This window comes from Salvia splendens, chromosome 17 (assembly GCF_004379255.2).
Source record: "Salvia splendens isolate huo1 chromosome 17, SspV2, whole genome shotgun sequence".
NCBI lineage: Eukaryota > Viridiplantae > Streptophyta > Magnoliopsida > Lamiales > Lamiaceae > Salvia > Salvia splendens.
In genome coordinates this window covers 4446305-4474021 of record NC_056048.1, presented here as the reverse complement: position 1 = coordinate 4474021, position 27717 = coordinate 4446305, and the positions used below count along the sequence as shown (strand labels likewise).

The following is a 27717-nucleotide window of genomic DNA, read 5'->3' as shown; positions in this document are numbered from 1 at the left end:
GCTACAATTCCAGAACTGTAGAGTGAAGATGGGATTTGGAGTGTTTTCTTAGCTAGCGTAGCTTTGCAACCCCGGTTTTCAGCGATGAAAATCGAGAGGTGGTCTGCGTGCCTTTTTGTCGTGTATTCTATTTCTATTTAGACAACAGGTGACATGCTGAAGTTAGGAAGGAGTAGTTGTTAAGATAAATGAGTAATCTTGAAGATTTTTAATCATAGTATTGAGATGGGTTATGTATACAAATAAACAAATAATTTACTGAATAATCTGCTCGGGAAAATGGTTCTGCAGAGACATATACATACAGCAAAATCAGATAAATATGGTAAGAATGCACTCTACAACTCATGAAACAAGTCACTATTTCACAGGTCTAATTTTCTGCTATCTAGCATTCATGCAAACGGAGCCCTGCCTATTTACATTACAAATCATCGAACGCTGTCCATCGTTCTAGAGATTTCCTCATTCCCAGCAATGTAATTCAGGAAGCATTCACAGACCTAATCAATCGAAACAAATAGGTATCACAAATCAAGAAAATTTGGGGCGTATAGTGGGAAACACCGGGGTAAAGAGGGAAGAGGGTGGGGAAATCTCGTTCTATACTGCTAACCTTTTGGATGAGTTTGTGCTCCTCATCTTCTCATCCAGCTTAGCTAATGCTGAATCCTTCTCTCTCATTGCCGCTTCTCTCTTCGTTTTCTTGGACTCCACTTCTATGGCTCTAGCCAGTGTTTCGACCTTTTTCATAAGCAACTGTAAACAGATACAGCTTGTGTGATGATTCAACACTATCTCAAAGCAGAGGTACTATAGTGTGTGTGTGTGTATGAAAGAGAGAGGAGTTGCTTGTAACCTTCATACCTTGATTTCTTCGTCTTTAGAATGCAGAGTCATGTCTTTTATGTCAGAGGACTTTCTCAAGTGTATAACTTCTTTCTGAAGCCTGTCGTATAAAATTCCTGACACCATATCTTCATCATCTATATTACCTATCTCCGAACCTTTCGTCTCTTTGGTGCTACCGGTTACACCCGTTCTGTTTTCCATTTCATCAACTTCATCTTTGTTCTGTATTTTGTCATAGGCCATGGCAATATTGTTCGTCTCTGCATTTTCCTTTCCACTATTGTCAATAACCTTGTTTCGGGAAGCCCACAGGCTCTTCTTCACCAAACTTTCAGATGTGGGATTTTTCATCTTCAAGCTATTGACAGGCTTCATTTCTGCATTAACCATCGTCTGCTTTTCATCCAGCATTTGTATTGCGCTTTTAGTGATGGTGGATCCCCTTGGTTGTGACGTGGATCTCTTCTTTGTTCTGGTATTACTTGATAGGATTCCAAAGAAATTGCTAGACTTTGCATTCTTGGGGGATCCGTTTGTATCGATAGAGAACGAAGATGCATTCTTTAAGCCTTCTTCAAGAGTCTTCAGCCTCAACTTCAACTTCTCCTGAAAATTATGTTTTGGTATATTTAGGTCCCATGAAATAGTTAAATATTTATTAAAAGAATTTAGATGGAATGATATCTGAATTGTCACCTTGACTTGCGCCTCCGCCTTGACAGCTCTCTCTGAGATTGCTAATTTGTCTTTTAACTTCTGCATCTCTGCCTACAACATAGAAATCTTACAATCAAGAAAAAAGCTAAAATTTCAATGCATTCATCTAAAAGACCACTTGATCTGGTATACCTGCAACAGCCTTCTCTCTTCTAGCCATTGTTTAACGGGCATAACTTTGTCGTTCTCATCTTTCCACTCATTAGCCACCACTGTTGCTACTCTGTTCGCTGAAACCTTTATTCTTGCCAGCTCTCTTTCTAGAGTCCTCTTCTCATCCTACAAAGTTGAAGAAATCAAGAAACTTAGCATCAGTCAATATCTATATTAGAGATCCTCCTTAGTAAAGAGTTCCTTACATTAAGTTCAGATATCTGTCTCTTGTAATCACGAATAGTGTTGGCTGCCGCTCCACCAGCAAGTATGGCCTCCTCGAGCTCCCTGATGGTTTGGCTAAGCTTTTCAACCTCTAAAACCTTGCATCTGTTTGTCTTATCAAGTATGTTATTCTCCTCCTGTAAATACATGTATATTTACCCGCAACTTAGTGATTTGGAACTAATATATAAGCCTCATAGATGTGATCTATATATACCGTACCTGGCATATCTCAATATGCCTCCTAAGCTCAAAATTTTGGTTTTGAACCTCCTCGACAATCAATGCCCTTTCTAGGGCACTTCTCAGTATTTTCTCAGCTTCAAGCAATGCTGCTTCTTTGGATTTTGTAAGACGTTCAATTGCCCTCTTATCCTCTTGTAATGCTGCAACCTGAAATGTTTCAAAATAACCAATGTAAGCTCAATATATAACTTCATTGGTAAATGATAATGCTACAAGAATTTTTTCCTCGACGTCATTTGCATTACCTCATTCTTATACATCTTCAGTTCAGCCTCTAGAGGAGCAATGACCAACTCGATGGGAATAGAATCATCATCTTTTTGATTGGCGTAAACTCTTCTAAGAGTGGCTTCAGCTGCATATTGTGCAGCCAGCGCTTCCTTCTTTTCATTTGTGAGCTTCTTGATGTCAAGATTCTGCTTTAAGAAGACCCAAAACACTTATCATCACTATTATACTTTTATTGTGAAAGACGAGTAAAAAGATATATATTCAGCATTTAGTGTATCCGTAATTCCTTCACACCTTCTGTTCTAGATGGTTTCCATTCAATCTTAGCTTCTCTTCCAACCTCTTGACTTCACATCCAAACTGGAAAAATTAATACAGCACACGTGAGGAAACAATCATGATGATATATAAACCGGCAAAGGTAACAAGTCCTAAAACTTTCCTTTATCATTTTCAAACTGCAGAATCATTGCAATTCTCCTATTCATTTCATATATATATACACATAATAGCTAATAGAATATGTCAGGTTAGCTTTATTTTGCTCTAATACAGAACCTAATGCAGATAAATTACTGCTTTTGAGTAAATGAGTGAATTTACTGGATATAGATGAATAGTTTCACAATTGGTCAATTTTACCTCCTCTAAAGCCTTATCCTTCAGTGCTTCAGTTGCTCTCAGTGCTCGATTTTCACTTTGAGCTTTTCCCAGTTCCCTCTCCTTCTCTGCAATGGCAGAAAATAAAGATTATTACGTGTGTGTGCCATTTGTAATCATAAGTGCAAAAGACCTCCGATAAGATAACAATTTAAGCAATTCTTGCGAAGAGAAAAATGTTAAGAAGGCCTGTTCATGAAATAAGTTTCTTTTCAAAATCATTAGTTTTGCTTTCATAAACATGACTTGAGAAGAGCAGAACAACAACATTTGAAAAACATTAACAATGAAGACTGGTGGGTCCAGACAGCATCTACTTTCCAATATAATCATGTCATACTCTGATCAGCACAAAATTGGAGCTTTAATATGAACAGAAACTTCCAAATATGCTATGATCCCCTAAAAAAGGCAAGAACAGTTACAATCTAAGAAAGGGATGTTTTCTTTATCCTGTTGCTTCATTTACATGGAATTTTATAAGACAGTGAAGAACTGCTGATTATAGCGACAACTCTAACAACTTCCCGTTTCTCTAACCTTAAAGATGCTTTCAATAGTGATTGAGCAGTGCTCTTTTCTATCCTATCTTGTTTAAGAATGGCCATCAAACACCATAGCAACATCTAATACAACCTTACTTATGTTTTCAGAGACAGCAAGCATTTCAACCACCCTTTCGAAACTTGAATCTCTCCACCGCTAGCCAAACACACACACAAATTGAAATTGTAGTTTAACTGTGGCTAATCCAGTGCAACCAAGCTCTTCAAGGAACCAAATGAGACTATAAAACAACCGCTCTTCTTACTTAGCCAAATAACTTGACTATTACCATTCAAAATGACACCACAATATGGAAAAAAAATCGTTTAATCAGAAAAATATAATCCATGATTCATAAGCATACGAAACTTTCATGCAGAGGATCATCACAATATGAAAACAATGGCTATGTTATATGTAATAGAAACTCTGAACTGATTCTTTCATCAATCTCAATCCTACAGTTTCAATCTCGATGACAAAATGACACACTCAACCGTAATGTTCTTGAAGCAGCATGAACATGCAGAGAAAGACAGAGAGAGAGAGGTGATGCTGACAAACCTTTGAGCTGATTCTGCAACCTGTTGAGCTCTAACACAACAGGGTCCGTATGAGAAAGAAAGGAAACATCTTCACTGCCAAATACTTCGAAACCAGGCATGTTTCTTTGACTTGGTCTTCGCAGGCTGTCTCTCTACTGCAACAAATGGCTGCCCCAAAAGAAGATATCTGAGTACTACTACAAATGGAAGGGGTTTTATGGAGTAATATAATGAGGAGTTGTTAAGGGTTTAGTATGCTTAGGAGAGAGACAGACCAAAAAAATTAATAATTTCTCCTACTCCTGAATGAGAGAGACAGAGATAAAGAAAGAGTCCATTCTTACAAGAAATTGACCGCAAAGAGAGGGGTTTTTCCCTCTTTCGAAGCAAACTTCCGAAAGCAATTTTGCAAGGCCGACTCAGCCGGCAAATTCACCCCATCTTTCTCTCCTTCCCCAATCATCAACCTTTGCATGTATAACAAATGCAATTAAATATTTTTCCCCTTTTCATCTAATTTCAAGAAGTTGAGGAATAACATGACATGCACATATAACAATTTCATCTCTTCAGATGAAAGATCAAATTTTGCTGAAACCATGATAATTAAAACCAACCCCACTTAATGAATTTTTGCCAAAAGAGAATTAATTAACCACCTCTTTTACACATATAAAAGACAAAAAAAACATATCTTTGTGTTAGCTTTTATCAATTGGGTCACCATAAGGATGATTGTAATGGATAAGAATGGTTAATAAATGTGGTAATGTTGATGGGAAAGCACTTGTTTAAGGCTAAATTCAATTGCTTAAGCGCTAAACCCTCCTGAAATGCTGATTAAGGTCTCTAGTGGCAGCTCATTCATTCAATTTTGGATTAGTACCATGATTGAGAAATTGATGCACATCATCATTCATCATAGGTGGCTTAAAAGTATTAAGATTTGAACACAAGAGCATGAAGATCTTTGCTTGGAAGTATGTAGAAATTTTAAGAGGAATATAATCAAACAGGTGGAGGACACCTGCCATATGGCAATTGTTAAGGGAAAATTGGAAATGAGGCGACAAAGGGAAGATAACATATCTACCTACACCAATGTACTAGTATGATAATACAATCTTAATAAATAGAGAAGTAGACAAAGATAGTGGAGTAGAATAAATTCAATGTTCAGACAAAATACTGATTATAATGAAAGAATTGTGTTTCACCTAAATTGTAATTTAATTAGAAGACAAAATAGTGATAATAGAGAAAGTGACTGTTGAAATTGGGGTCAAGCCGATAATTAGCTGTTTGCATAAGCATAACACGGAATTAGTTGGTAAGTTTACAAGTGAAAAGTGGTTGCTACAATTTGCACCCATCAATTTAGTATTGTATTTTTTTATAGTATAAAGGCATGTTTTTTGCTTGTTTGGTATAACGATATACTAGCATATAATTGGTGTAATAAACGGTGACAACATAATAATCAAAGAGATATACTCTATTTAGTTTTAAAAATAGTAGTAAACTTTATAGCATCCACAATCATTTCCATTTCATCTCCAATTCATCTCCTCACTACATTATTCATGAGTCTCATATTACCTTTTACTCCATCTATTCTTAAAGAGATAGCATCTTCACTCCTCCGTCTTCAATCCATCTCATCTCTTAACTATTCAGAAATCCCACTATTTTATTTCATGAATTACATAATTCATATATTTAGTGAGATAGTATTTCTTTGGTATAAAAAAAATTGTACATGATAAAGTATTTATAGAAGAATTTAGGATAATTGGATAATAAAAAAATAAATTTTAATGGCCATAAAAATTTACTACTAACATTTAAGGAATTGGAAATTTTTTATTAATGTTAATAGTATTTTTTTGATTTTTTCTAATTTTTTTAAAAGACTAAATTAAACCGTTAAAATTCGACCCCAACTCGCAGACCGACGAGCGGGCGTCACCGCCAATGCACTTCTCAAAGTTCGCATTTTCCTAACCCAAACCAAACAGAGTTTTTTTCTCTAGATTTTTCTCTAGATTTTGATCCTAGTTTTAAGATATTATATGACTTAGTCTGAATTATATATGAAATAATATCGTTTTTGTTTAATATGATAAAATATGCCATGTAAATTTGTTGAATTTGAAGAATGATCTACCGTGGAAAATTAGCTTGGATCTTAAAGTTTGTAAATTTAATACCGATTTCAAAATATATCAGAACTATCCAAAATTTAGTAGTATGATTTTTAAATCAACATCCCTACTTAAAATGGTACTGGAGCATATCCAAAGATTATATGCCTGTGTGGAATATTTGATTATAATTTGTTGAATATAATAATTATGTGGATGAATTAGATAGATCATAATTTATGGAGTATGTGAGAAGTATAGATGTATTAGTGACATCATATTTAATAATACAAGTCCAGCATTTACGTGCATTTAAATGTTTATAACGATCACTGTTAATTACACTAAGCACATCTTCTAAGGAAGGAAAAAAATTTCAATAAAATTTAATAGAAATAATAAACTAAACATCTCTTAAATTTTAACCTATTACAAAAATCTTGATGACATCCTAATACACCTAACACAGAAAAAATTAGAGAAAAAGATGGGGTTATTATAGAAAAATAAATTGGAAAAAATCAATACTCCCTTTCCCTATCTTGTGACAGCTTTTGCCTAGTGTATATATATCCTTACAAAGATGTAAAATTATTTATCTGTGTGTTGGCACGCAATTGAACAAGATATGACCTTTGCATAAATTTATCAGTATAGTATATATAATCAATATTTAAATAAAAACAAGTTCTATATGCCCACTTATAAAACATTATTGAGATTAAAGTTCATTTAAAAAACAACAAAAGAAGGTATATTCTCAATAATAAGGAATTAATGTAGCAAAAGTTTCAGTGGACTCTTGAAATTAAGCATCAATAAATTTTTAAAGAAGGAATCTACATTATTTACAGCTTGGAAAAAGTAGCCCAACAGTCTGGAAAAATTAATGGATTACATAATAAATATAATTTTTATGTATTCCACACAAATCAATTTCCTTTTTAGTGGATTGGTTTCGGCTTTCAATCTGTAATGTTTTCACCTACCAGCTATGCGACATTGAAGCTGGTGCTAGCAAATTATTTTTCTTTCCATGCAAATTCATTGGTTAAATACTCAAATATATTTTCAACTTTTGATTAATTAATACTGGAAATACAAGAAACTATGCAAATTAATCCCAAGACAAAGTTTTATTTACCTGAAAGTTTAGTAGTATGATCATTAGGGACATATATGAAAAAGATTTATTTAATGATACATAGGCTCATATATATTTTCAATTTGTTTTTAGTTTTTTAGCCTCCAAAACTAATTTCATTTATATGGAGTATCATATATGCAAAACAATTTTTTGGTGCAGAAAGCAAAATTAACACAGAGGTCAGGTGTAAGTATATTTAGATCATTTAAGAAAATTGTGTGTTTTGGTTCATTCATTTAAATGTCAAATATATTACACATAAAATGCTAATGAATTAAAAACAAACTCATATGAGTTTCGTATTATCTAACAACTTCCCGCATTCAAACTCATATACATACATGTCTATGTCTATGTCGAAGCTAAGTATTTTATCATCCTACATTCCTACTCATATTTCATGTAATAAAAATCCTTTGGAGAAAAAAAAATGTGAATTTTGTAGTTTGAATATCAATTCTCCGAAATTCTATTTCTTGAAAAAATCAGCAATGAAAAATATAAATTTCACTATTTAGTAGTAAAAGTGAATTATTTATTTAGCAATTACAGTGATTGCCAATTGTGAAGATCCCTATTGGGCCTTAGTTGATAACTGGGCTATTACGGGCGAGAAGGCCCAAATCAATTTATCACTGAAATTTTTCAGCGGCAGTCTCTGTTTCGTTATCGTGTCAACCCATTATTGACCCAACCTAATCGTGTCCCAACCCAACCCAACCCGAAATCATCGGGTTCTTATCGTGTCCCAACCCAACGGGTTCGTGTCGGGTTCGTGCGTGTTATCGTGTACCCAGAAAAAAGTCAACTCTCTATTAATGATAGTAAATTAGTTTGACACGATAACGACTAAAACATGATGTTATTATACGATTTAAACATGATATTACATGATAAAATAAAAAATTACCAAATTAAAATAATTGTTTTCTTAATCAAAATAATAAAATTAAAGTATAGTAATATTAAATCTATATAATAAAATTAAATAATTTAAAAAATTTAATTAATATTTTTTAATTAATAAAATTAAAGTATAGTATTTTTTAATTAATTAAAATTAAAGTATAATATTTTTTAATTAATTAAAATTAAAGTATAATATTTTTAATCAACAAAAATAACTAAAAATTAAAGTTTAATAATTTTTTAATTAATAAAAAATATTTTTTTTCTTAAACGTATAACTCAAACCCGACCCAAACACGACCCGACCCAACTCGTTATCTTCGTGTTCTTATTGGGTCGACCCTATAAAGATCCAAATTCTGAACTTGCGTGTTCGTGTCGTGTTAATTTCGTGCAGGTCCGTATCGTGTTATCGTGCCGTATCAAAAATTGTCAGCCCTAGTGCAGAATGTATGTTGGCAAATAAAATTAAAATAATTATAACGAAAACTGAGAACACTATATATGACTCATGGACGATTCCTTCTATCATCAATTAATTTTAGGATGAAATCATATGGATTTCTATGAATGTAAAGGTGGTGTTGGCTCGGGGTTGGGATTGTGCTCATTGTTGTTACTGCAAAGAGGCTATTTATATGCATGAGTAAAGCGGGATTTGAATGATGGTAATAGGAAATGTATAAAGCTATAGTATATAGTTTATGATTTAATGTATTCAGAAGTAAAAATGTCAAGAATTGATTCATCACAATCAGAAATGACACTAGAAAATCAGTAAAATGTCCACTAAATCACATATTAAAAGGAAGACTTTAAAATAAAATAAAATAGTTACTACCTTCTTTTTTTATCTTTATTGAAGAGTTCAATGTGAAGTGGACCTATGATCTCTTGTTATTTTTAAGACCTGCGTTTACTTTGAGTGAAAGACTTCATTCAATCTAACGATTTCAAAGTTTGAAGTATGAGATGCATACTATTTTTTGTAGTAAATGTGATGATGACTTCGTTTTTGTATGGCTTTAAGATATATCATGGATTGCCTAAATTAGGTCTCATATATCTTTGCTAGACTAGATATATCTCCTTGTGTACCTACTATGTCTATTATTGGTAATACAATCACAATAACTTTGAATTGATCCAGACGATAGAGATGGGGCCAGTCTCATTTTGGTTTTAGCTATTTGTTTCAAAGAATATTTAGAGCAAATGATGGCCAACATTTACCATTAAATAATGCTCTAATCAGCCGCAATAACTAACTTTAGATAAAAAATAATTATTATCAAGAAAGAATGAAGTAGAAAGAGTTGGGTTACAAACTCATCCCATATTGGATGAGTGAGGGGAGTTGAAAGCTATATACTAAGTTTTATTAAAGTCTAATTAGTTGGCTTCAACCCTGATTTCCTCCTTCATTTTCTTGATAAATTCCTCGAACTTGTGATTCAACTCCTCTGTGCTCACCTCCTCCACTCTCGATTCCCCCTCCCCGCCTTTATCATCCTCGTCTTCTTCACCAACACCTTCATCCTCATCCTCAGCCTCGTATTCTTCAATGACAGCTCGATGAATGCATTCCTCCCGTGTATCAGTTTCTTCTTCTTCGTCTTCTCCGACACCATATTCTACATTTTCTTGAGTGGCGTTTGGCTGACGCCGGGGGAGGAGGAGGAGGTGAAGCTCAAGCTCTTGACAAGGAAGGCAACGATGCCGTTGCAGATCAAGAAGACATACTTGCGATCCATAGCGTGGGCGAATAACGAGAAGATCAATGTGGAGAATTGAATATTGTTGTAGGATGGCAAACCTGAGAAGAAGTAGGAATACAAGAGAGATAAGAAAGAAAGGAGAGCTAGCAACCTCAGCGTCATCGTCGTCTTCGCCAACCCATCTCTCTCCACTCTCCCGGCTTCCTCCTCGTCGCCTCGATCCATTACTCCCTTTTTCACGTGAAAGGGATGATGATGAAACTTTCGAAGAATATGGGAAAGTGTTGTTTTTGGTGGAAATGGAAATTATCAAGTTGTGTAACGAGTTTGGGGTACAAGTTTATATAAAGAGGGATATTTGGGGAGAATGGTTGGTTTTCTCATTAAAAATTGGAAAGTGATCGCATAAAAATAGTTTGTAAATGAAGGTTCTGATGTATACTCCATAAACTTCTCTTTTTCTTTATAGGGGGGTTTTTATTATTTTTTTATTTTGTAGTGTATGTGGAAGAGACTGGTGTTTTCACTGGTTTTTTTTGTTGGAATAAATTCTTTGAAATCGTGGGAATTGTTAACTGCGCTTTTCCTAAAGAATATTTTATTGTTCTAAGGGAATTCTTTTTTTACGCGTGTGCCTCGTGATATATAGTACAACTCATTACTTTGGGTACTAGTCGATTTTGTTTCTAAATACTATAATAAGGAAAATGGTTGACTAATCTCTAATTAATGTAATTGGTATTTGATTTGATCTTTTCTATAGTTACTTCCCGTTAATTATGAGAAGGTATTGTAAATAATGTATTTTCACACTTATTAATACAAGTTTTCCCAATCACCAATTCAGAGTTATTCCCATGTCAATTATCACATGGTATCAGCTATCTTGATCCTCTAAACCCTATTCTTCCGCCGTCATACTCTCCTTCTTGATCGGACTCGACCCCTCCGACCGGCTGAACTTGTCTCATTCGGCCTCTCTCCCCACTTGTCATGGCATGCAGCACAAACTCCAGACCCTCTACCTATCAATACTATTATCAATATGACTCATGTGAAGCTCGATTCCGCCACTTATCTTATTTGGCATCGTCAAATGCTGCATATGGCCGAGCACTTTGATCTCCATGGCTTTCTCGACGGATCGGTCGTCGCTCATCCATCTTCTTTGACGTCTGATGATTGCGTCTCTTCTCCTAACCCCGCCTATAACTCATGGCATATGAAAGATCGTAAGTTGCTTTCTGTTATATGGACTTCTCTCGTACAGAAGCCATGTCTGAGGTCATTGAGTGCTCCTCGTCGCACTCTGCTTGGTCGACATTACAAGTTGCTTTCTCAGATTCATCCGTCTCTCGCACACATCAATTGCATGAGGAACTTCTCTCCCTTCGCCGTGGTGCTCAATCAGTTGAAGAATATGGCCGAAAATTCAAAGGCTTGTGTATCAATTATCGGCGATTAATCATCCTGTCGACGATTCTGACAAAGGGCATTGGTTCTTGCGTGGATTAGGCACTCAATACACATCTTTTGCTGACACACGACTCGCTCTTACTCCCATGCCTATGTTTTCGCGATCTCTTGCATCAAGCGAAGCAATTCGAGTCCATGCTTCATGCCATGGATGCCCCACCTACTTCGACTGCAGCCTTCTCAGCAGAACGGGGTTGGACGAGCAACGAGCAGCACCCTAGTGGCGGTCAGAATTCCAGCTCGGGTGCCGTGGACATTATCATGGCCAAGGTCGTGGGAACTCAAATCCACATCTAAATAATGGAAATTTCGGCCAGACTTCGCATTCAGGTGGTCATTCGGGTCGTCGTCCTTACATACCACGCTGCCAAATATGCTGTGGGGAGTACTATGCAGACAAGTGTCCCCAATTCCTCAATGCTCGTAATGTTATTTCTTCTGCACATTTGGCTGAAGCGTTCAAAGCATCTTGTAGTGTGGCTCCTCCGGCCTCTGATTGGTATCTTGACTCGGGTGCCTCTGCTCATATGACAAATCAACAATCTTTCCTTGACTCATGTGCACCTTACTCTGGTAATGAGTCCGTTATTATTGGTAATGGAAATTATTTATCTATTTCACATATTGGCTCGAGTAAATTAACCAATGATGTACAACTATTGAATGTGCTCGTTGTGCCCCATATTACGAAAAACTTGTTATCTATCAGTAAATTGACCACTGACTATCCTGTTGATGTTCTATTCTCTGATAAGTCTTTTGTCATTCAGAATCGAGTAACCAAGAGCATCCTGGCTCAGGGTAGACGTGACAAGGGGTTATATTTACTTGATCGTGGTGTTCCAGCTTTAGTTGCAGCCCTCTGCAGCACAACTTTGAAAGCTAGTTTTTCTTTATGGCACTTGCGCCTGGGGCATGTCCCATTTCATGTCATTTCTTTGTTGAATAAATTAGGGCATTTATCAATTTCTTCATTATTGCCGAATCCTAGTGTTTGTTCATCCTGTCACTTGGCTAAGAGTAAACGTTTACCTTTTGCTCTTAATGAAAAACGTGCTACTGCTGTGCTTGAACTAATGCATTGTGATTTGTGGGGTCCTGCACCCATTGCTACTTCTGATGGTTATAAGTATTATGTTGTTTTTGTTGATGATTTCTCGAGATTTTCTTGGATTTATCCGTTACGAGCAAAATCCGATTTTTTTGACATATTACTACATTTCCATAAATTTGTATGCAATCAGTTTTCTCGAACTGTCAAAGTGTTTCAGAGTGATGGAGGCACTGAATTTGTTAATGCTAGAGTTCGTGAGTTTATGTCTGCAAATGGAATTCATCGCCGTTTGTCTTGCCCATACACGCCACAACAGAACGGCCGTGTAGAACGTAAACATCGACATGTCACCGAGACAGGCCTCTCCATGATGTTTCACTCTCATGCTCCTGCATCTTTCTGGTTTGATGCATTTGCTGCAGCGGTTTACATTATTAACAGGCTCCCATCATCCGTGCTACAAAACAAATCGCCATTTGAAGTTTTGTTCGGTTCTGCTCCAAATTATGCACTATTTCGACCTTTTGGCTGTCGTATCTTCCCATATTTACGTGATTATGCAGCTGATAAGCTTTCCCCTCGGAGTCGCCCTTGCATTTTTTTGGGTTATAGCAGCACTTATAAAGGTTTTCGCTGTCTAAATCCAGCCTCCAATCAGGTTTTCATTACTCGACATGCTCAATTTGATGAAACTTTATTTCCTTTCTCCAGTGAGTCGAGCTCTTCTTCACCTAGTAATCTGGATATCGTGAGTTTTCTGGATGGGGCATCTCTTCCGTCTGCATCAGCTGGTCCAACACCTTCGGTTCCTACTCCATCCACTCTAAGGCCCCCGCTTCGGCATCCATCTGCTCTCCTTGATGATGAAGAGCCTGAAGTTCTATATCAACGCGAAATGCCTGCTCATCCCGAGCATGTCACCCAATTGCAACCTGAGCAACCTACTCCTCCTGCCACCGAGCCTGCAGCCCAGGTTGCACCCCCTGCCACCGAGCCTGCAGCCCAGGTTGCACCTCCTGTCCAACATCCTATGGTTACTCGAGCGAGGGCAGGTATCTATAAACGTCGTTATCCAGTTGATTTATCTTATACAACTCTCCTCTCTGCTCTTGTTGCTTCTTCACAACCTCGTGGGATCAAGTCAGCTGCTAAGTCCCCAACTTGGTCATCAGCTATGCAAGAAGAAATTGATTCTATTCATGCTCATGACATATGGGATCTCGTGCCTCGTCCACCTGACACGAACATAGTTGGTTCTAAATGGGTTTTCGGAATTAAATATTGTGCAGATGGGTCTATTGAGCGTTACAAAGCTTGGTTGGTTGCTCAGAGATTTACTCAAATTCTTGGTTCTGATTTTCACCATACCTTCAGTCCGGTTGTGAAAGTTGCTACAGTTCGTGTTGTTTTGGCCCTTTCTGTTCAGCATGGGTGGCATTTACACCAACTTGATGTGAAGAACGCATTTCTCAATGGTGTTCTTGACAAACCAATCTACATGACTTAACCACCTGGGTTCGTTGATCCTCGATTTCCAGACCACGTCTGTCGGCTTAAAAAGGCCATATACTCTTCGTCAAGCCCCTCTTGCTTGGTTTCAAAGATTCAACACTTTTCTACTTAGTATGGGCTTCTCTCAAAGTCGAGCAGACTCGTCGTTATTCCACTTTCATCAAGGGACATCAACCATCTTTCTCCTTCTTTATGTGGATGATATCATCGTCACAGGTAATGATCAATCTTTGCTGCAGAGGTTCATATCTCAGACTCATAAGGAGTTTGCCATTAAAGATCTCGGTCGTCTCAACTACTTTCTTGGTCTTGAAGTTTCCTACAGTAATGATGGACTTTTTATCGGTCAGACTAAATATGCTCATGATATTCTCAAGCGTGCTGAGCTATTAGACTCCAAGCCTGTTGCTACGCCTTTGTCTGCAGGGGAGGTTCTTGTTTGTGATGGTTCCCCATTTCGGGATCCCACTCTTTATACGTCTCTAGTTGGGGCACTTTAGTACTTAACTATCACTCGACCAGACCTCTCGTATGCTGTCAATCTTGTCAGCCAGTTTCTACAGTCTCCTACAGATGATCATTTTCAAGCTTTGAAACGTATCATCCGGTATGTCAACGGAGCAATCCATTTCGGCCTATCCTTCACTCGTCGTACTGACTCTTCCATTGTTGGATACTCGGATGCCGACTGGGCTCGTTGCATTGATACTCGTCGCTCTTCATATGGATATTCTATTTTTCTTGGGGGAATCTCGTTTCTTGGAGTGCCAAGAAGCAACCAACGGTTGCTTGTTCTAGTTGTGAATCTGAATATCGTGCTATGGCCAATACTGCTGATGAAATTGTTTGGCTCTCAAATCTTCTTCATGAGCTTTAGTCCTCTCCATCCTCTCGGCCTCAGCTTCTTGATTTGTGCTATACATAACCAAAATAATCAGATGATTGAGACTTCAGAGTTTCATTTTAAAATATTGAAATATGAAAAGGGTTTCCTAAACTTATATTCCCAGTGTCAAGCTTAGTTTAGTGTCTTCAATTTGGGCTACATCTTTTAGCCCTATGTCTTTTATTGGTAGTTGCGATGTCCCATCCATGGAATTTGTAGGTACCATCTTCTCTTTGCTCCCATTGTTTTAGCCGAATCCCATCAAATTTATATTTATGTGCTAGTATTACCTCCGTCCCGCTTAAAATGACATGTTTTTATTTTTAGTTTGTCCCAATTAAGATGACACATTTCTCTTTTTTTTTGAAAATTTTCTTTCTCCAATTAATACACTTAACCATTTTTTCTCACTCCTATTAAAATATCTATCTTTCTTTATCTCTCTACTTTAATACTTACACCCACCTTTTCTCTATCCAATTTAACACTTTGACCAATAACTCCTAAAATTCCGTATCGGCTAAGAAATGTGTCATCTTAGGGAGTAGTATTTTAGTCCACAAACGTTCAATCAAATGATTTGCTTGTTTAGTACACTCTGATTTATTACTGGGCTTAGGTAGGTATCATTGGGTTTGCAGTCCAGCCCAGTTGATGAGCCCAAGAGGGTTGATTCTCTTCGCAAATCCATTGCTCCAAAACCAAAATTAACTTGAAAATTACTGTTATTTTGAACCAAGGTACACTTGTATTACTCACTCCGTCCCAGATAATTTGACTCATTTTTCTATTTCGGTTTATCCCACATAATTTGTTCAATTTCATTTTTTTACCATTTTTAGTAGTGTACCACATATTCCACTAACTCATTCCTACTCACATTTTATTATAAAACTAATATATAAAAGTAGAACTCACATTTCACTAACTTTTTTAACTCACTTTTCATTATATTTCTTAAAACCCATGCTCAGTCAAAGTGGGACAAATTACGGAGTAGTATTTAAAATTATTGCATCGATATTGCACACCCAATTTTTATAGTTTACTGTCCACATTTGATTTCGGTTATAATATAAGAGTGTTAGACACCCTAATCCAATCATATTTGCATCGGTTATCATATAATTAGAGAGCTGACACCCTAATACAATCATATTTACAGTTACAGATGTAGAGTCACAGAAATATTGATAGGCCTTCAGTCGAAGGTGTGTATGTGCATATTCAAAATATTTAATCTATTTCATAAAAATACGTACCCTTTTCATTTCTATCCGTCTCATATAAATATGAGCATTTCTATTTATTAAAGTTTTTCTCAATTCATTTACATCAATTTATTTACAATTTACTCTTTCCGTCTGCTATTAGGAGTCTCATTTGAGTTCTGTATGAGTTTTAAGTAATGTTAAAAGAAAGTGGGTTCGAAAAGATAGTGGAATATAAGATCTATTTTTATATATTAGTTTTAGTAATAAAATAGGAGTGGAATAAGTTAGTGGAAAGTGAGTTTTATGCTATCTACCATTTATAGTAAAAATGAACCAGAATTCTTAATGTCAGACAGACTAAAATGGTAAACCGGGACTCCTAACGGCGGACATAGTATATCACTTGGGTCCACGATTATACATTAATAATAATGTGAATCTCACTATTCACTAGACCTACTTTAACTACCATTCTCATCCTCTTTCATGAGAAATTTAACTAATTGTGCATTAAATTTTTGTGTCATTTCAAATGCACATATTTTTATGCGACGGGAGAGTAATATTTAATAAAATATTATACCAATAATAGTTTTTTAATAGTTTAAAAGTCATAGTCCATTATGCATTAACTAAATTATGATTAACTCATTTTATCGTTTTATTCGTCGTTTTCCAAATCAATTTCTGTAAAGAGAAAACAAATTATTTAGTCTATGCTTAATCTGTATTGCTAATAGCAAAAGTAGAAGTTATTGCCAGTGCATAGTTATAGATCAATGAGCGACAAACATGAATAAATCGATACATACCATTTCGATTTTTTTAATTAGTTAAGAAAATAGTCTGCATATAGCTCACAGAATATGAGTTAAATCGGAATTCACAAAATGTATTGACTTTAATTTTATTGTTGCTCAATTTGTTTGTGGAAAAACTAGTGGAGTGATACATCTAAGTAAAAATTACATTAACACATAAATCATAATTGCGATTTTAAATGCTACATCAAACTAATTAGGATTTTTTTTTTTTAACCACACGTGTACCGAACCCGTCTTTTGGCAAAATCCGACTAATCCTGTTCGACCAAGCTTGCGGATTAAGGTCGAAAGTCTCCCATCTTATTTATTTATTTATTTATTTAATGTAGTTTATCATTTAAAATTTGAATTAAATAAGACTCCAACTCAGAGAATTTATCTTGCAAATATTTACTACTGCAGTAAATATTTTACTCCTATGTAAAATTATTCCCCTGTAAATTCTTCAAAGGTTTTGAAACTGAAGAATGAAGAAGACGAAGCAACAGCAACTGATGAAATTGGAACTAGCCAAACCATTTCTGGTATAACCAAACACTCCATCATTCTTAGTCAGTTCAGGAAATTGAAGATTGTGCGTTCTGCTTTTATGTGTTGTTTCTCTTCTCTGAATCCTTTTCTCTACGCCGTTTGCTATACCTAATTGCTTCGATTATTTACTGTTGATTTTATCAATCAGAGTTACTCTGAGTTCTATGCGATTTTGCTAACAATCTGTACTGATTAAGCTAAAATTGGGGATGATCAGGCTTATATTGCCTACCTCTAGTGAAATTCATGTTCTATATTCAATGATCTCTTGTTCATTGCGTTATTCTCGATTCGGATTTTTTGTTGGATTAAATGTTTTGCTTCCTACACATGCCTCTTCATTCTGTTTTGCTGGCCAGGATGCTGAGAGGATGGAAAGAACGGATGATTTCTCAGAAAATGGGCAGCCGCATTGTTCACTTTACCTCGAGGAACTCTGCTGGGAGTTACTTCCTTTTTTTGATGGGGGAGAGAGGGGTATAAATCATACTATGATCTATTCACCGATTGGAGACTACTTACGTTCCCTTGTGTCCATGCCGGAACAAGGTGGAAATCAAGAGAAGATGTCATTAAGTTTCTCATGTCAGTGACCTCTGGAGGCAGCTTAATCTCTGCAGATTCAAGTATGTACCTTGCTCTTTAGGAATTAATGGTTTGATTGATTTCCCTGAGTAAATGATTTACTAGGTTGAATGTTGAACTTCGCTTGTTGTGTTAGATCTTATATCACTATCAAGAGGCATCATGTAGAATTCATGGTTTCTGGACTGTAACATCCAAGAAAGCATCCCTTTGATAATTGTCTCTATGTGAAACCCTGCGGAAAATTTTCGTGAGAGCTAACAATAATTAGCTACTTTTTTGTCATTCTTTGTTGAAACCACTCCAGTTGGTGTTATTTTCAAACGATTATGGTTTCTGCTGCTCTCAAATGCTTTCAAATCCTTTCTAGAACAGTTTGTAGTAAGGCTTAGACACAATTTTGCTGCAATGACTAATTTCAATTCACTTTTTTAGTTTTCAGTTTGTTTTGGGGGAATGGATCATTGGACTGATAAGTAGAAATGGATTGAGCAATAGACAGTTAATTTTCCAATAGAAGAATATATGCCGTTTGAAGTACCTGTAATGGTCGAGCAATAATACTTGCCTTCATCACTTCTACAATGATAAAGATGAGTTGGTCAGCACTGAACATATGAAATGCTATACCCACTGAATGGAGGTCTACAAAATCACCAACTAGGAAACAGAAGGATATGAGGTGAATAAGGCCATGAGATTTACTTAAGGTAATTGCAAGCTGTACCCGCAGATAAAAGGAAACACTTACATTCATATATAATAACATGCATATGATTACTATAGATATCACAATTCTTCAAAGACATAAATATGACTGCAATAGATGTTTCAGATCTACTTCAGTTTAGAATGTTTTGCAGTGACAACTTGGATTATGCACATCTATTTGAGACCTGGTTTCCATCTGCATCTTCAGTGAGCTTGGCTTGGATAAAGGTTAGGTTGTTGATTGACAGCTATGAATGTGTGTATGCTTGCGTTATTTATTACTGGGGATGTAAGTTGGAAATAAAAATTAAACTTTGAAGAGGATTATTTTGAGACAAATCAAAATCAGGCACGTGTAGGCCGTAACGTCATCATTAGGTGTAATTAATTTGATGCTCTGTGGCTATACATGGATTTATTTATCTTCTGCACTTTCCAAACAATTCTTCTTCTATCGAGCTTTGGAGTCATCGCCTCAGTCTGTATTGAGTTCAAGGTAAACAGTGTAGATACTTGGGGAATTTTACTGTAATAGCGTTTTTGTTAGAACAATTTATCATCATGTCACTCTAGTAAAACTCTCACTTAAGGTCCTGCAGATTTTGGAGTTTTAATTTCCATTACTAAGGAATGATATACCCAGCCTCGCCTCCTGTACTGGTGAGAATGGGGGCAGATCTGCTGTGGTTTAATGAAAACTCGTAATTGCTTGAACTTTCATTTCAGCATCTTGGCGCTTCCCCTAGGATATGATTCAGAAATGACTCAAAAAGCTTTAGATCGCTACTCCATTTTATTGGAAGACTTGTCATTATTTAAGCATACGCATGCATACATTTAATGTGATTCACCCTTTGAAGGTTTGCTGAAAAATGAAGTCTGCCTATTCTATAAAATTTACTAAATGAAGATAAAATCTTCCATTTGTAGTAAGTTGTGCTGATGTTGGATCTTGTAAATATAATTTTATATGTACTGTTGGAGGGTAACAGATTGGGTTAACTAATAAGCATTCGCTTCCTCTGTTTATTTCATCTAATAGAAATTGTTTTGTGTTTGAAAAAGACTATTGTTTTATGTTGAATGTCTGTCTGCTAACCTAAGAAACCTGCCTAACCCAAATTGCTTGTAAATCTCTTGTCCTCAAGGTTTCGGAAAAATCAAGATCCCTGTTGTCACATCCTTTTCATCATTGTCTGGGTCTCTGGGATAGTGTGGTTTTTCTAAACTTTGATAGAAGCATCTATTAAAAGGAGACACTTGACATTGACATGTAGGGTTGAACCGTCTTTGAATTGCATGTTAAATATCCTAACTGCTTTTGATTCTGACTCTTGTTGATCAGATGGTTCATTATACTTTGCCTCTTAGCCATCCATGCTCTGAGCTGCCTTCATATTTGCATTAAATTTCTTGCTAGTTTCATATCCACTTATAAAATTAATTGTAAATTAGGAATTAGATTATGTATATGTAACTGACAAAGTGGTGTAATCAAGAAGTTATTCTGGATCATTTTCTAAAGTTAACATATATATCTACAAAGTTTGGCTTTCCATTGTAGATCAGCAGAGAATGGCATCAACGCAGCATTTGAAACATCTTTTGTTCCAAACCACCCGTTTCTCCCAGCGTACTAGCTCCATGGTGGTTTATTACTTATACTGGTCCTTGTATTTTGTGATACTTGGCTGACATAGAAGTTTTTTTTTCCTAAACAAATGATCATTTACATAAGATTTAATTTGCAGATACCATTGGTCAGACAATTTATGGCAAACGACTCAGAAACAGTGTGGTATGGTGGCGCTTGGATATGTAGCAAGCAACTGAAGCATTATAAAGCTTTATGCACGAACGGAACTAAGATACCTGTTAGTCTCAAAGAGCAACAACTGATTACTTTTCACTTTGTAATCGGCCTTCACAATCTTTTCTCACCCTCCTTGTATGTCCAGGTACATTCAGTAGTATGGATCTTGGGTGGTGGAGGAAAAGACTACCTTGGTTATGTGGAAGATATGTATGAGACTCTCCAGGAGGAGAAAATGGTAAGAGTGCGAAGGTTTCTTTTCCCCGAGGACATCCAACATCTGATGCCTAAGCTATGTTCGGATTCGGGAGAAGTTTTCATCACTTCAACCAAGGAGCAGCTTAGTGCAAAAGAAATTGATGGTCTAGCTTCGGTTTTGGCACCTATAGATTTTAAAAAGTGTGACGAAGTTCTTCCCCTTAATTTGTCACTTAAAATTTTTACTTGCCATAGAGAATTTAAAAGTAACAGTGTCAGCACCTTCAACATAACTGAATTATGTGGCTACTATGCACAACCCGTTCTCTCCACCCTGAAATATTTCTTTCCTGAGCCGAGTGATGCTATAGAAAATTCAACTCAAGAAGGAGATGACTGTAGTCCTCAGAATCAAGCAGTTATAACTTGCAAGAGTAATGAGATCCTCATTGGGGATCAAATTGTCTCAGAAGTTGATGCTGATCTCCACAATGTAGCCAAAGATAATCAAGCTGCAAAACGTGGACCTGCTAATCAGTGCTTGAAAATCAAACAGGCAATGAAGGGGCCTGTTCAAGATAATAATCCTTTGATTTGGCCACAGAATCAAATGTTGTCTCGCGTCAATGAAAATATTGAGCTTCTTAGTCAGGATAGTGGTATGCGTGGCTGCTGGTTTAGGTGCAAGATCTTGCGCTCATCAGCAAAGCTTATGAGAGTTCAATACTGTGATGTGACAGATGCTGACGAAGATGGGAATCTGGAGGTATATATATAAATTGATAGCATGATATTCCTTTTCTTATATTAGTTTCAGTGATCAATTTCCACTAGAAGATGCACCATGGATTCAAATTGATCATGAAGAAAGCTGTTGCTAATTTATGTGAGATTTGTAGGAATTGGTGGTGGCACCCAGAGAGGCAGCTACTGATAGATTGGGTATGAGGTGTGCGGGACGCCTTACTGTGAGGCCATGGCCTAGCTGGTATTCATCCGATGCAAGGTTTGAGGTCGGGGAACCAGTTGATGTGTGGCAGTGCCCTGGCTGGTGGGAAGGTGTTGTGATTGGTTTCGACCCGTCTGCTGAAAATACACTTCAAGTTTACTTCCCTGGTACGTGTACACTTCCATATGTTAGATCTTTGTCAAAACAACTCGTCTGAAATAGTATTTATTCGTGTTATAATATTTGCAGGCGAGAACATACTCAAGAGTGTGAAGAAGAGAAACACTAGAGTTTCAAAGGATTGGGTTGGTGAAAAATGGGTGGATATTATGGCAAATCGTGATATACTTGCACTGGTAACATCATGTCTGAATGCAAAGCCAAAAGTGTCGCTTCCCGAGAGTTCTGGCGACCGAGAGAGCGATTGAAGAGCTCGGCGTACACAAACTGTGGAGACTCCAAGATGCCCAAGCACAGCCACCTAGCCATTAAGATTTTAAACGCAGTACAACTGCTGGTGTATGTGCATCACAGTAATGAATTATAGTACATGTTTTTAAGGAAACTGCTTTCCAGCTTTCTTTCTTTGTTCATTTTTATCTATTTCGATACTTAAAAGAGTCTGAATTATGTGTTTTAACCATCAAGTGTTGGGTCTTATAAGGTCGAAATTTACAGTAAGGCTGGCTTTTACATTGTCTTTTTACTGTGCTTTTTACAGTGAGGTAGCCTATTTTCAATTGAATTGACCCTTTGTTTTTCATAGGGGCTGTTCGGCTCGCAAGATTATATGTCGTGATTATATGTATTGTGTTTGGTTCATGAGATTGAATTTCATAACTTAATCATAAATGAATAATTATGTGATAAGTAATCAACCACTCATTCTACAACCTTTTATGCTATATCTAATATTTCATTGTTGTCGTGGACCATATACTAATGTGACAGAACAATTTATACTAGAATACAAACATAATATCACCACATTCGCCAAATTCTATTTGAATAATTTAGTGAAATCAACTTCATATAGAGTTACTACATTTTGTGTCCTTGAATATATTTCTTTTAAAAGACGGTCTGCATCCGGTCGCACAGTGCGGCCAGATCCCATCCTATAAGAATTTTAGTTAACTACTCCATTAAAAATGAGGACGTAACAGATATAGGAAGGAGAGAAGAGTACAGAAACAAAATAGGCCGAAAACGTATTTTTATTGCCACTAAAACTTGGAAGATGCGAAAAAACAATTGCCAAAAATTAAATAAACACGTAGACGATTTTCTATGATATCAATCATCCACTAAGAGCATCCACAATGGGGCGCTCGAAGGCGCGCCAGATGCGTGTCATCATCCTCGGGCGCGCCATCGGGCACCATTGTGGGTGCCCAGGCAATGCGACGCCCTAAGCCCACGCCCTATGCTTCGTCCGCGGTAGAAGCGCACCCGATAGGCGATCGGGCGCGCCATCGGGCGCCATTGTGGGCGACGCGGACGATGGCGCGCCCGATGGCATGCGTTTTTTATTTTTTTTAATGCTAAATTCGAAAAATTTGTTTAAATACCCCTACCACACCTTCATTTGTAACATTTCATTTCACGATTCCACTCTCGAAACTCACATTTACTACGAAATGGATTCAAGTCCCAATAGTCCGATGTTTGGGGGTGATACGCGTTGGCAGGGTACAGAACCCGACGAATATCGGTTGTTCGACGTCAACGCGGAGTACGATCCCGAATTCAGTACGGATTCGTACGGTTTGTCTGACATGGAGCCGTCTCCAACCCTACTCGTCGCCCCATCCCGCCGCGCCGCCGCCGCCGCCGCCGCCGCTAGAAAGAAGCGGATCCGGCACCGGGCGTACAAGGTGCCACCTCCAGAAACAAATGAAGAGTACGCCCCCGAGAGGACGAACTACCAACCAGATGAAACCCTCGTCTTGGCGAGGTGTTGGGTGGATATTTCGGAGGACCCGGTATTCGCGAACAACCAGAAGCAGCTTGCGTACTGGGAGCGCATCGCCGAGCGCTACAATGAGGCGAAGTCGTCGAGCGCGTACAAGCGTCATAGGGAGCAGCTCCGTAAGCACTGAGACCAGGTGAAGAAGCAAGTCAACCTGTTCGCGGCGGAGTACGAGAAGTGCTCGAGGGAGCAGGGAAGCGGCGATAGCTTGAGCGATAGAGCGCTGTTGTCGTACCAGTCCATGTACGGTGACTTCAAGCATTTCAACATCTGGACGCTCTTGAGGGACAAGCAGAAATTCCAAGGCGGGATTCTGCACACCGGTGCGACAAAGAGGACGAAGACCACCGAAGCTGGTGGTTACACGAGCAGCGAAAGCGGAACTCGTCCGTTGGACCTCAACCGGACGTACGAGGAGGATGAGAGTTCCGGCACACCGATGTCCTCCCGGCATCCCATAGGCGTCAAGGCTGCAAAGAACAAGGGAAAGGCGACGGCGACATCATCCTCGACCGCCGCCGCCCCATCGCCGATCCCGATCCCGACCCCGACCCCGACGGCCGCCACATATGTGGAGTTGGCAACAGCCTCGATGGCGCGGACGTTGTTGCAGACGCACAAGGCCCTCGAGAAGTGTACGGACCCCGCCAAAGCCGAATACCTCCGGGGGTTGATCGATGAGCTGCGCCGGAAGTTGGGAATTTCGTAGATTTTAGCCAACTTGAATCGTGTAACTTTTGTTTAATCAATGCAGTCTTCGCCGATTTTTATTTAATCGTTGCGTTTTTTAAAATATATTTTGAAAACATTTAAATTAATTAACTAAACAATAGTAAAACCTATAGGGCGCCCCACTGCAGATGGAAGGGTAGGAGGATAAAAAATGACATGGCGGTGCATAGGGCGCGCCTTAGGGCGCCCCATTGCTAATACTCTAACAGAAACAATCTTGACAAGTTCAACTAGTACATAAGCTTTTATGCAAGAAATCCTTGATTTTGGATTCAAGTCCTCCATAACGCGCCCTTTAGATTTAAATTCATTTACCCATAAAAAAAAGTTTACATTGAAAGTTTAAGGGTTGAACGAAACCACTTTGAGGATTAACTTTGGTATATAAATTTGAACAAAACTACAAATTTAGAATCCATATTTCTCCTCAAAAGATGCAAGAAATAAGAGATACATATATAACGGAGTCTCATTCCTTCGAGGACAGATCTTTGGAGTAAACTTTTGTTAGAAGTACGGGAAAAAAATTGAGCAATGTACATTCGGTACTCTAATTACAATCAAAGAAAAAACAATAATAATAAGTGGAGTGAAAATTATAACAATTACAATGAAAATAATAAAACAAACCAAAGTGGAGTAGTAATATTTATAAGTCGAGTCGAAGAAAACCTTTTTTCGCAAAGCAAATTACGCCAGGCCAACATTCTCGGATTGGCTATATTATCCCCAAAGATTGAAAGTAAAACAACCTCCTCTCATAGAAACTTTTCAAATATATGTATATAAACGTCCCTTCTGAAATGTATAAAAATTTCATGTTCCATACTGCAATATTACCACTTATACAATGAAATCCCATGTCCTTGCCGCTAGACACTAGCAATGTAACGCCTTGGGCAAGAGTAGGGAGTGACACCGGTGCAAAGGCAAGGCAAGGATCGGCTCCTACATCTGAAGCTAATGGGGACATGAATGAACCATAACAAACCCAAATAAGAGGGATTCTGAGGATATGTAGGGATGAGGCTGCATATTTGGGGAGAATTTAACAGACTTGATAGATGCTACTCATACTAACAAATATATCTTCTTTTTTGACATCCATTTAATAAGAACTCCAAGGTTAAGCGTGCTTAGCTTGGAGCAATTATGAGATGGATGACTCTCTAGAAAGCTTAATCTGGGAGCCGGGTTGTTTATAAGCAAACTTTATAAAGTTTGAGAACCGATCAAACAAACTTCTAAACTAACACCAAAATGTGTGCATATAGAAAAGAGAATTTTAGAAAACACTAACTTGTCGTTGTTGTGTGTTTCCTCTCCTAAACCCCAATTATAGGCTAAAAGAGCACTCGAAAGACCTTGCAATCACGATACCTCTCAATGGAGTTGAAGATTACCTCTAGGTAAAAGTCCAAATACAAAAAGCTTTCCCTTAAATTCACACGTTCCCAACAACTTCGAAGTTTGAAATTTGTAACACTATAGTATTCACGTTTCGAAGTTCGTCGTGAATTCCCTTGAGATCGTGGTTTTGGATTCCTACAATAATTTGTACTAGTAGTAAAAAATTCCAAGTCCGACGACTCAAGTATAAGGAACGTAATCCCCAAGAAACAACCTCAGATTAATATGTCAGCACTGAGGTGGCCTCTTTTCAATTTGGAGGGCCTCAATTAAATTCGTCACACCTTATGTCAGTCACACTCTATTATTGAAATTTTTTGACCTGGATTCATGGAGTAGCATCTCTCCCTCTCTTCCTTAAAAAAAGTATTGTTTGAACTTTGACCAGCACTCAACAAACACTCGTATATAAACACTCCAACACTCCCCCAATCCAAAATCAAAAATTCAAAATTCAAAATCCAAAATCCAAAATCCAAAATCCAAAATCAATCTCCTCTTTCTTCAACCCTAAATCAAATTTAAACAATGGCAGCAGCATGCGCATCAAATCCCCCCTCTTCTCTATGCAACCGGATCAAATATTACTGCGATTCATCATCTCCATACACCAAAAATCTCAATAATTGCTGCAAAATCAGCCCTGGTGAAGACGAAATATGGTGTCAAATTAGACAAGAAGCAGAATCTGATATGAAACACGAACCCTTGCTATCAAATCTCTACCATTCCGCAATCCTCTCTCACTCCACACTCGAGAGCGCGCTCTCCAACCACCTCGCTCTCAAGCTCTCCACCCCCTACCTCTCCACCGCCGCCCTCGCCGCCGCATTCCACAGCCTGCTCGAATCCGCCGCGATCCGAATTGCAGTCAGATGCGATCTCGCGGCGGTGCTCGAGCGCGACCCCGCCTGCCTCGGCTACGCGCACTGCTTCCTCAATTTCAAGGGATTCCTCGCGTGCCAGGCGCACAGGCTGGCGCACAAGCTCTGGATCGACGGCAGGGCCGCGGCGGCGCTGCTCATCCAGAGTAGGGTTTCGGAGGTGTTCGCGGTGGATATACACCCCGGAGCGGCGATTGGGGGCGGAATCGTGATGGATCACGCCACCGGAGTTGTGATCGGAGAGACGGCGGTGGTCGGAGACTACGTCACGATTTTGCACGGTGTGACGTTGGGGGGGACGGGGAAGGAAGGGGGTGATCGGCATCCGAAGATTGGAGATGGAGTTATGATTGGTGCTGGGGCAAAAATTCTAGGGAATATTGTGATCGGTAAAAATGCGAGGATCGGCGCCGGAGCGGTGGTTTTGAAGGAAGTTCCGGAGGGTGCGACGGCGGTGGGAAATCCGGCCAGATTAGTTGGATTCAGGGGAATTCAGGATGCTTAATTAGGCCAATATATATATTTTTGTTTAAACTAAAATACGAGTATAGTAACACTTAGAGCATCTGCACTGGCGGACGTCCCGGCGGATGTTAGACTGGTATGCCGGACTCCGCCATTGTGTGCATGTGACGCGGATACGGACATCTGCTGCGGACACCGAAGTTCCACGGCCTTTCGCTGACGTCTGTGCGGACGTCCGCCATTGGGTTGACTCTCACGGACGTCAGCGCGGACGTCCCGATTATTGCATTAATTTCATTTGCACAACTTGTATTAATGAGTATCTCTCTCTAAAATACTTTTCTTTTGAAGAACAATGGAGTAAGCCAGCAGTTTTTTTTATCTATGTAATTTTTTAAAATTACTATT

The 27717-nt window shown here is 38.0% G+C and overlaps 3 protein-coding genes across 12 annotated transcripts; 2 read left to right on the top strand and 1 right to left on the bottom strand.

The window, feature by feature from the left end:
- Positions 1-193: 193 nt before the first annotated feature.
- On the bottom strand, positions 194-5499 carry LOC121775555 (microtubule-associated protein 70-5-like). Of its 2 annotated transcripts, XM_042172644.1 has the most exons (13): positions 5393-5499; positions 4520-4642; positions 4195-4343; positions 3067-3152; positions 2719-2784; positions 2439-2609; positions 2170-2340; positions 1929-2084; positions 1702-1848; positions 1549-1620; positions 868-1458; positions 617-759; positions 194-503 (listed from the first exon to the last, which is right to left on the bottom strand). In XM_042172644.1, exons 3-13 carry the CDS (start codon positions 4292-4294, stop codon positions 485-487), a joined length of 1722 nt encoding a protein of 573 aa, XP_042028578.1. In that variant the 5' UTR covers positions 4295-4343; positions 4520-4642; positions 5393-5499; the 3' UTR covers positions 194-484. The 2 variants fall into 2 exon arrangements, with proteins under 2 accessions (XP_042028578.1, XP_042028577.1); XM_042172643.1 differs by lacking the exon at positions 5393-5499 and having other exon boundaries at positions 4520-5155.
- An 11927-nt stretch (positions 5500-17426) lies between these two features.
- On the top strand, positions 17427-22527 carry LOC121775022. Of its 9 annotated transcripts, none has more exons than XM_042171966.1 (9): positions 17427-17583; positions 17950-18216; positions 18611-18885; positions 19039-19114; positions 20451-20533; positions 20638-20760; positions 20845-21663; positions 21797-22013; positions 22096-22527. In XM_042171966.1, exons 5-9 carry the CDS (start codon positions 20462-20464, stop codon positions 22272-22274), a joined length of 1410 nt encoding a protein of 469 aa, XP_042027900.1. In that variant the 5' UTR covers positions 17427-17583; positions 17950-18216; positions 18611-18885; positions 19039-19114; positions 20451-20461; the 3' UTR covers positions 22275-22527. The 9 variants fall into 9 exon arrangements, with proteins under 9 accessions (XP_042027900.1, XP_042027899.1, XP_042027898.1 ...); XM_042171965.1 differs by having other exon boundaries at positions 19039-19382; XM_042171964.1 differs by lacking the exon at positions 19039-19114.
- Positions 22528-26198: 3671 nt separating this feature from the next.
- On the top strand, positions 26199-27717 carry LOC121773407 (serine acetyltransferase 1, chloroplastic-like). Its single transcript, XM_042170261.1, has one exon. It carries the CDS (start codon positions 26489-26491, stop codon positions 27347-27349), a length of 861 nt encoding a protein of 286 aa, XP_042026195.1. The 5' UTR covers positions 26199-26488; the 3' UTR covers positions 27350-27717.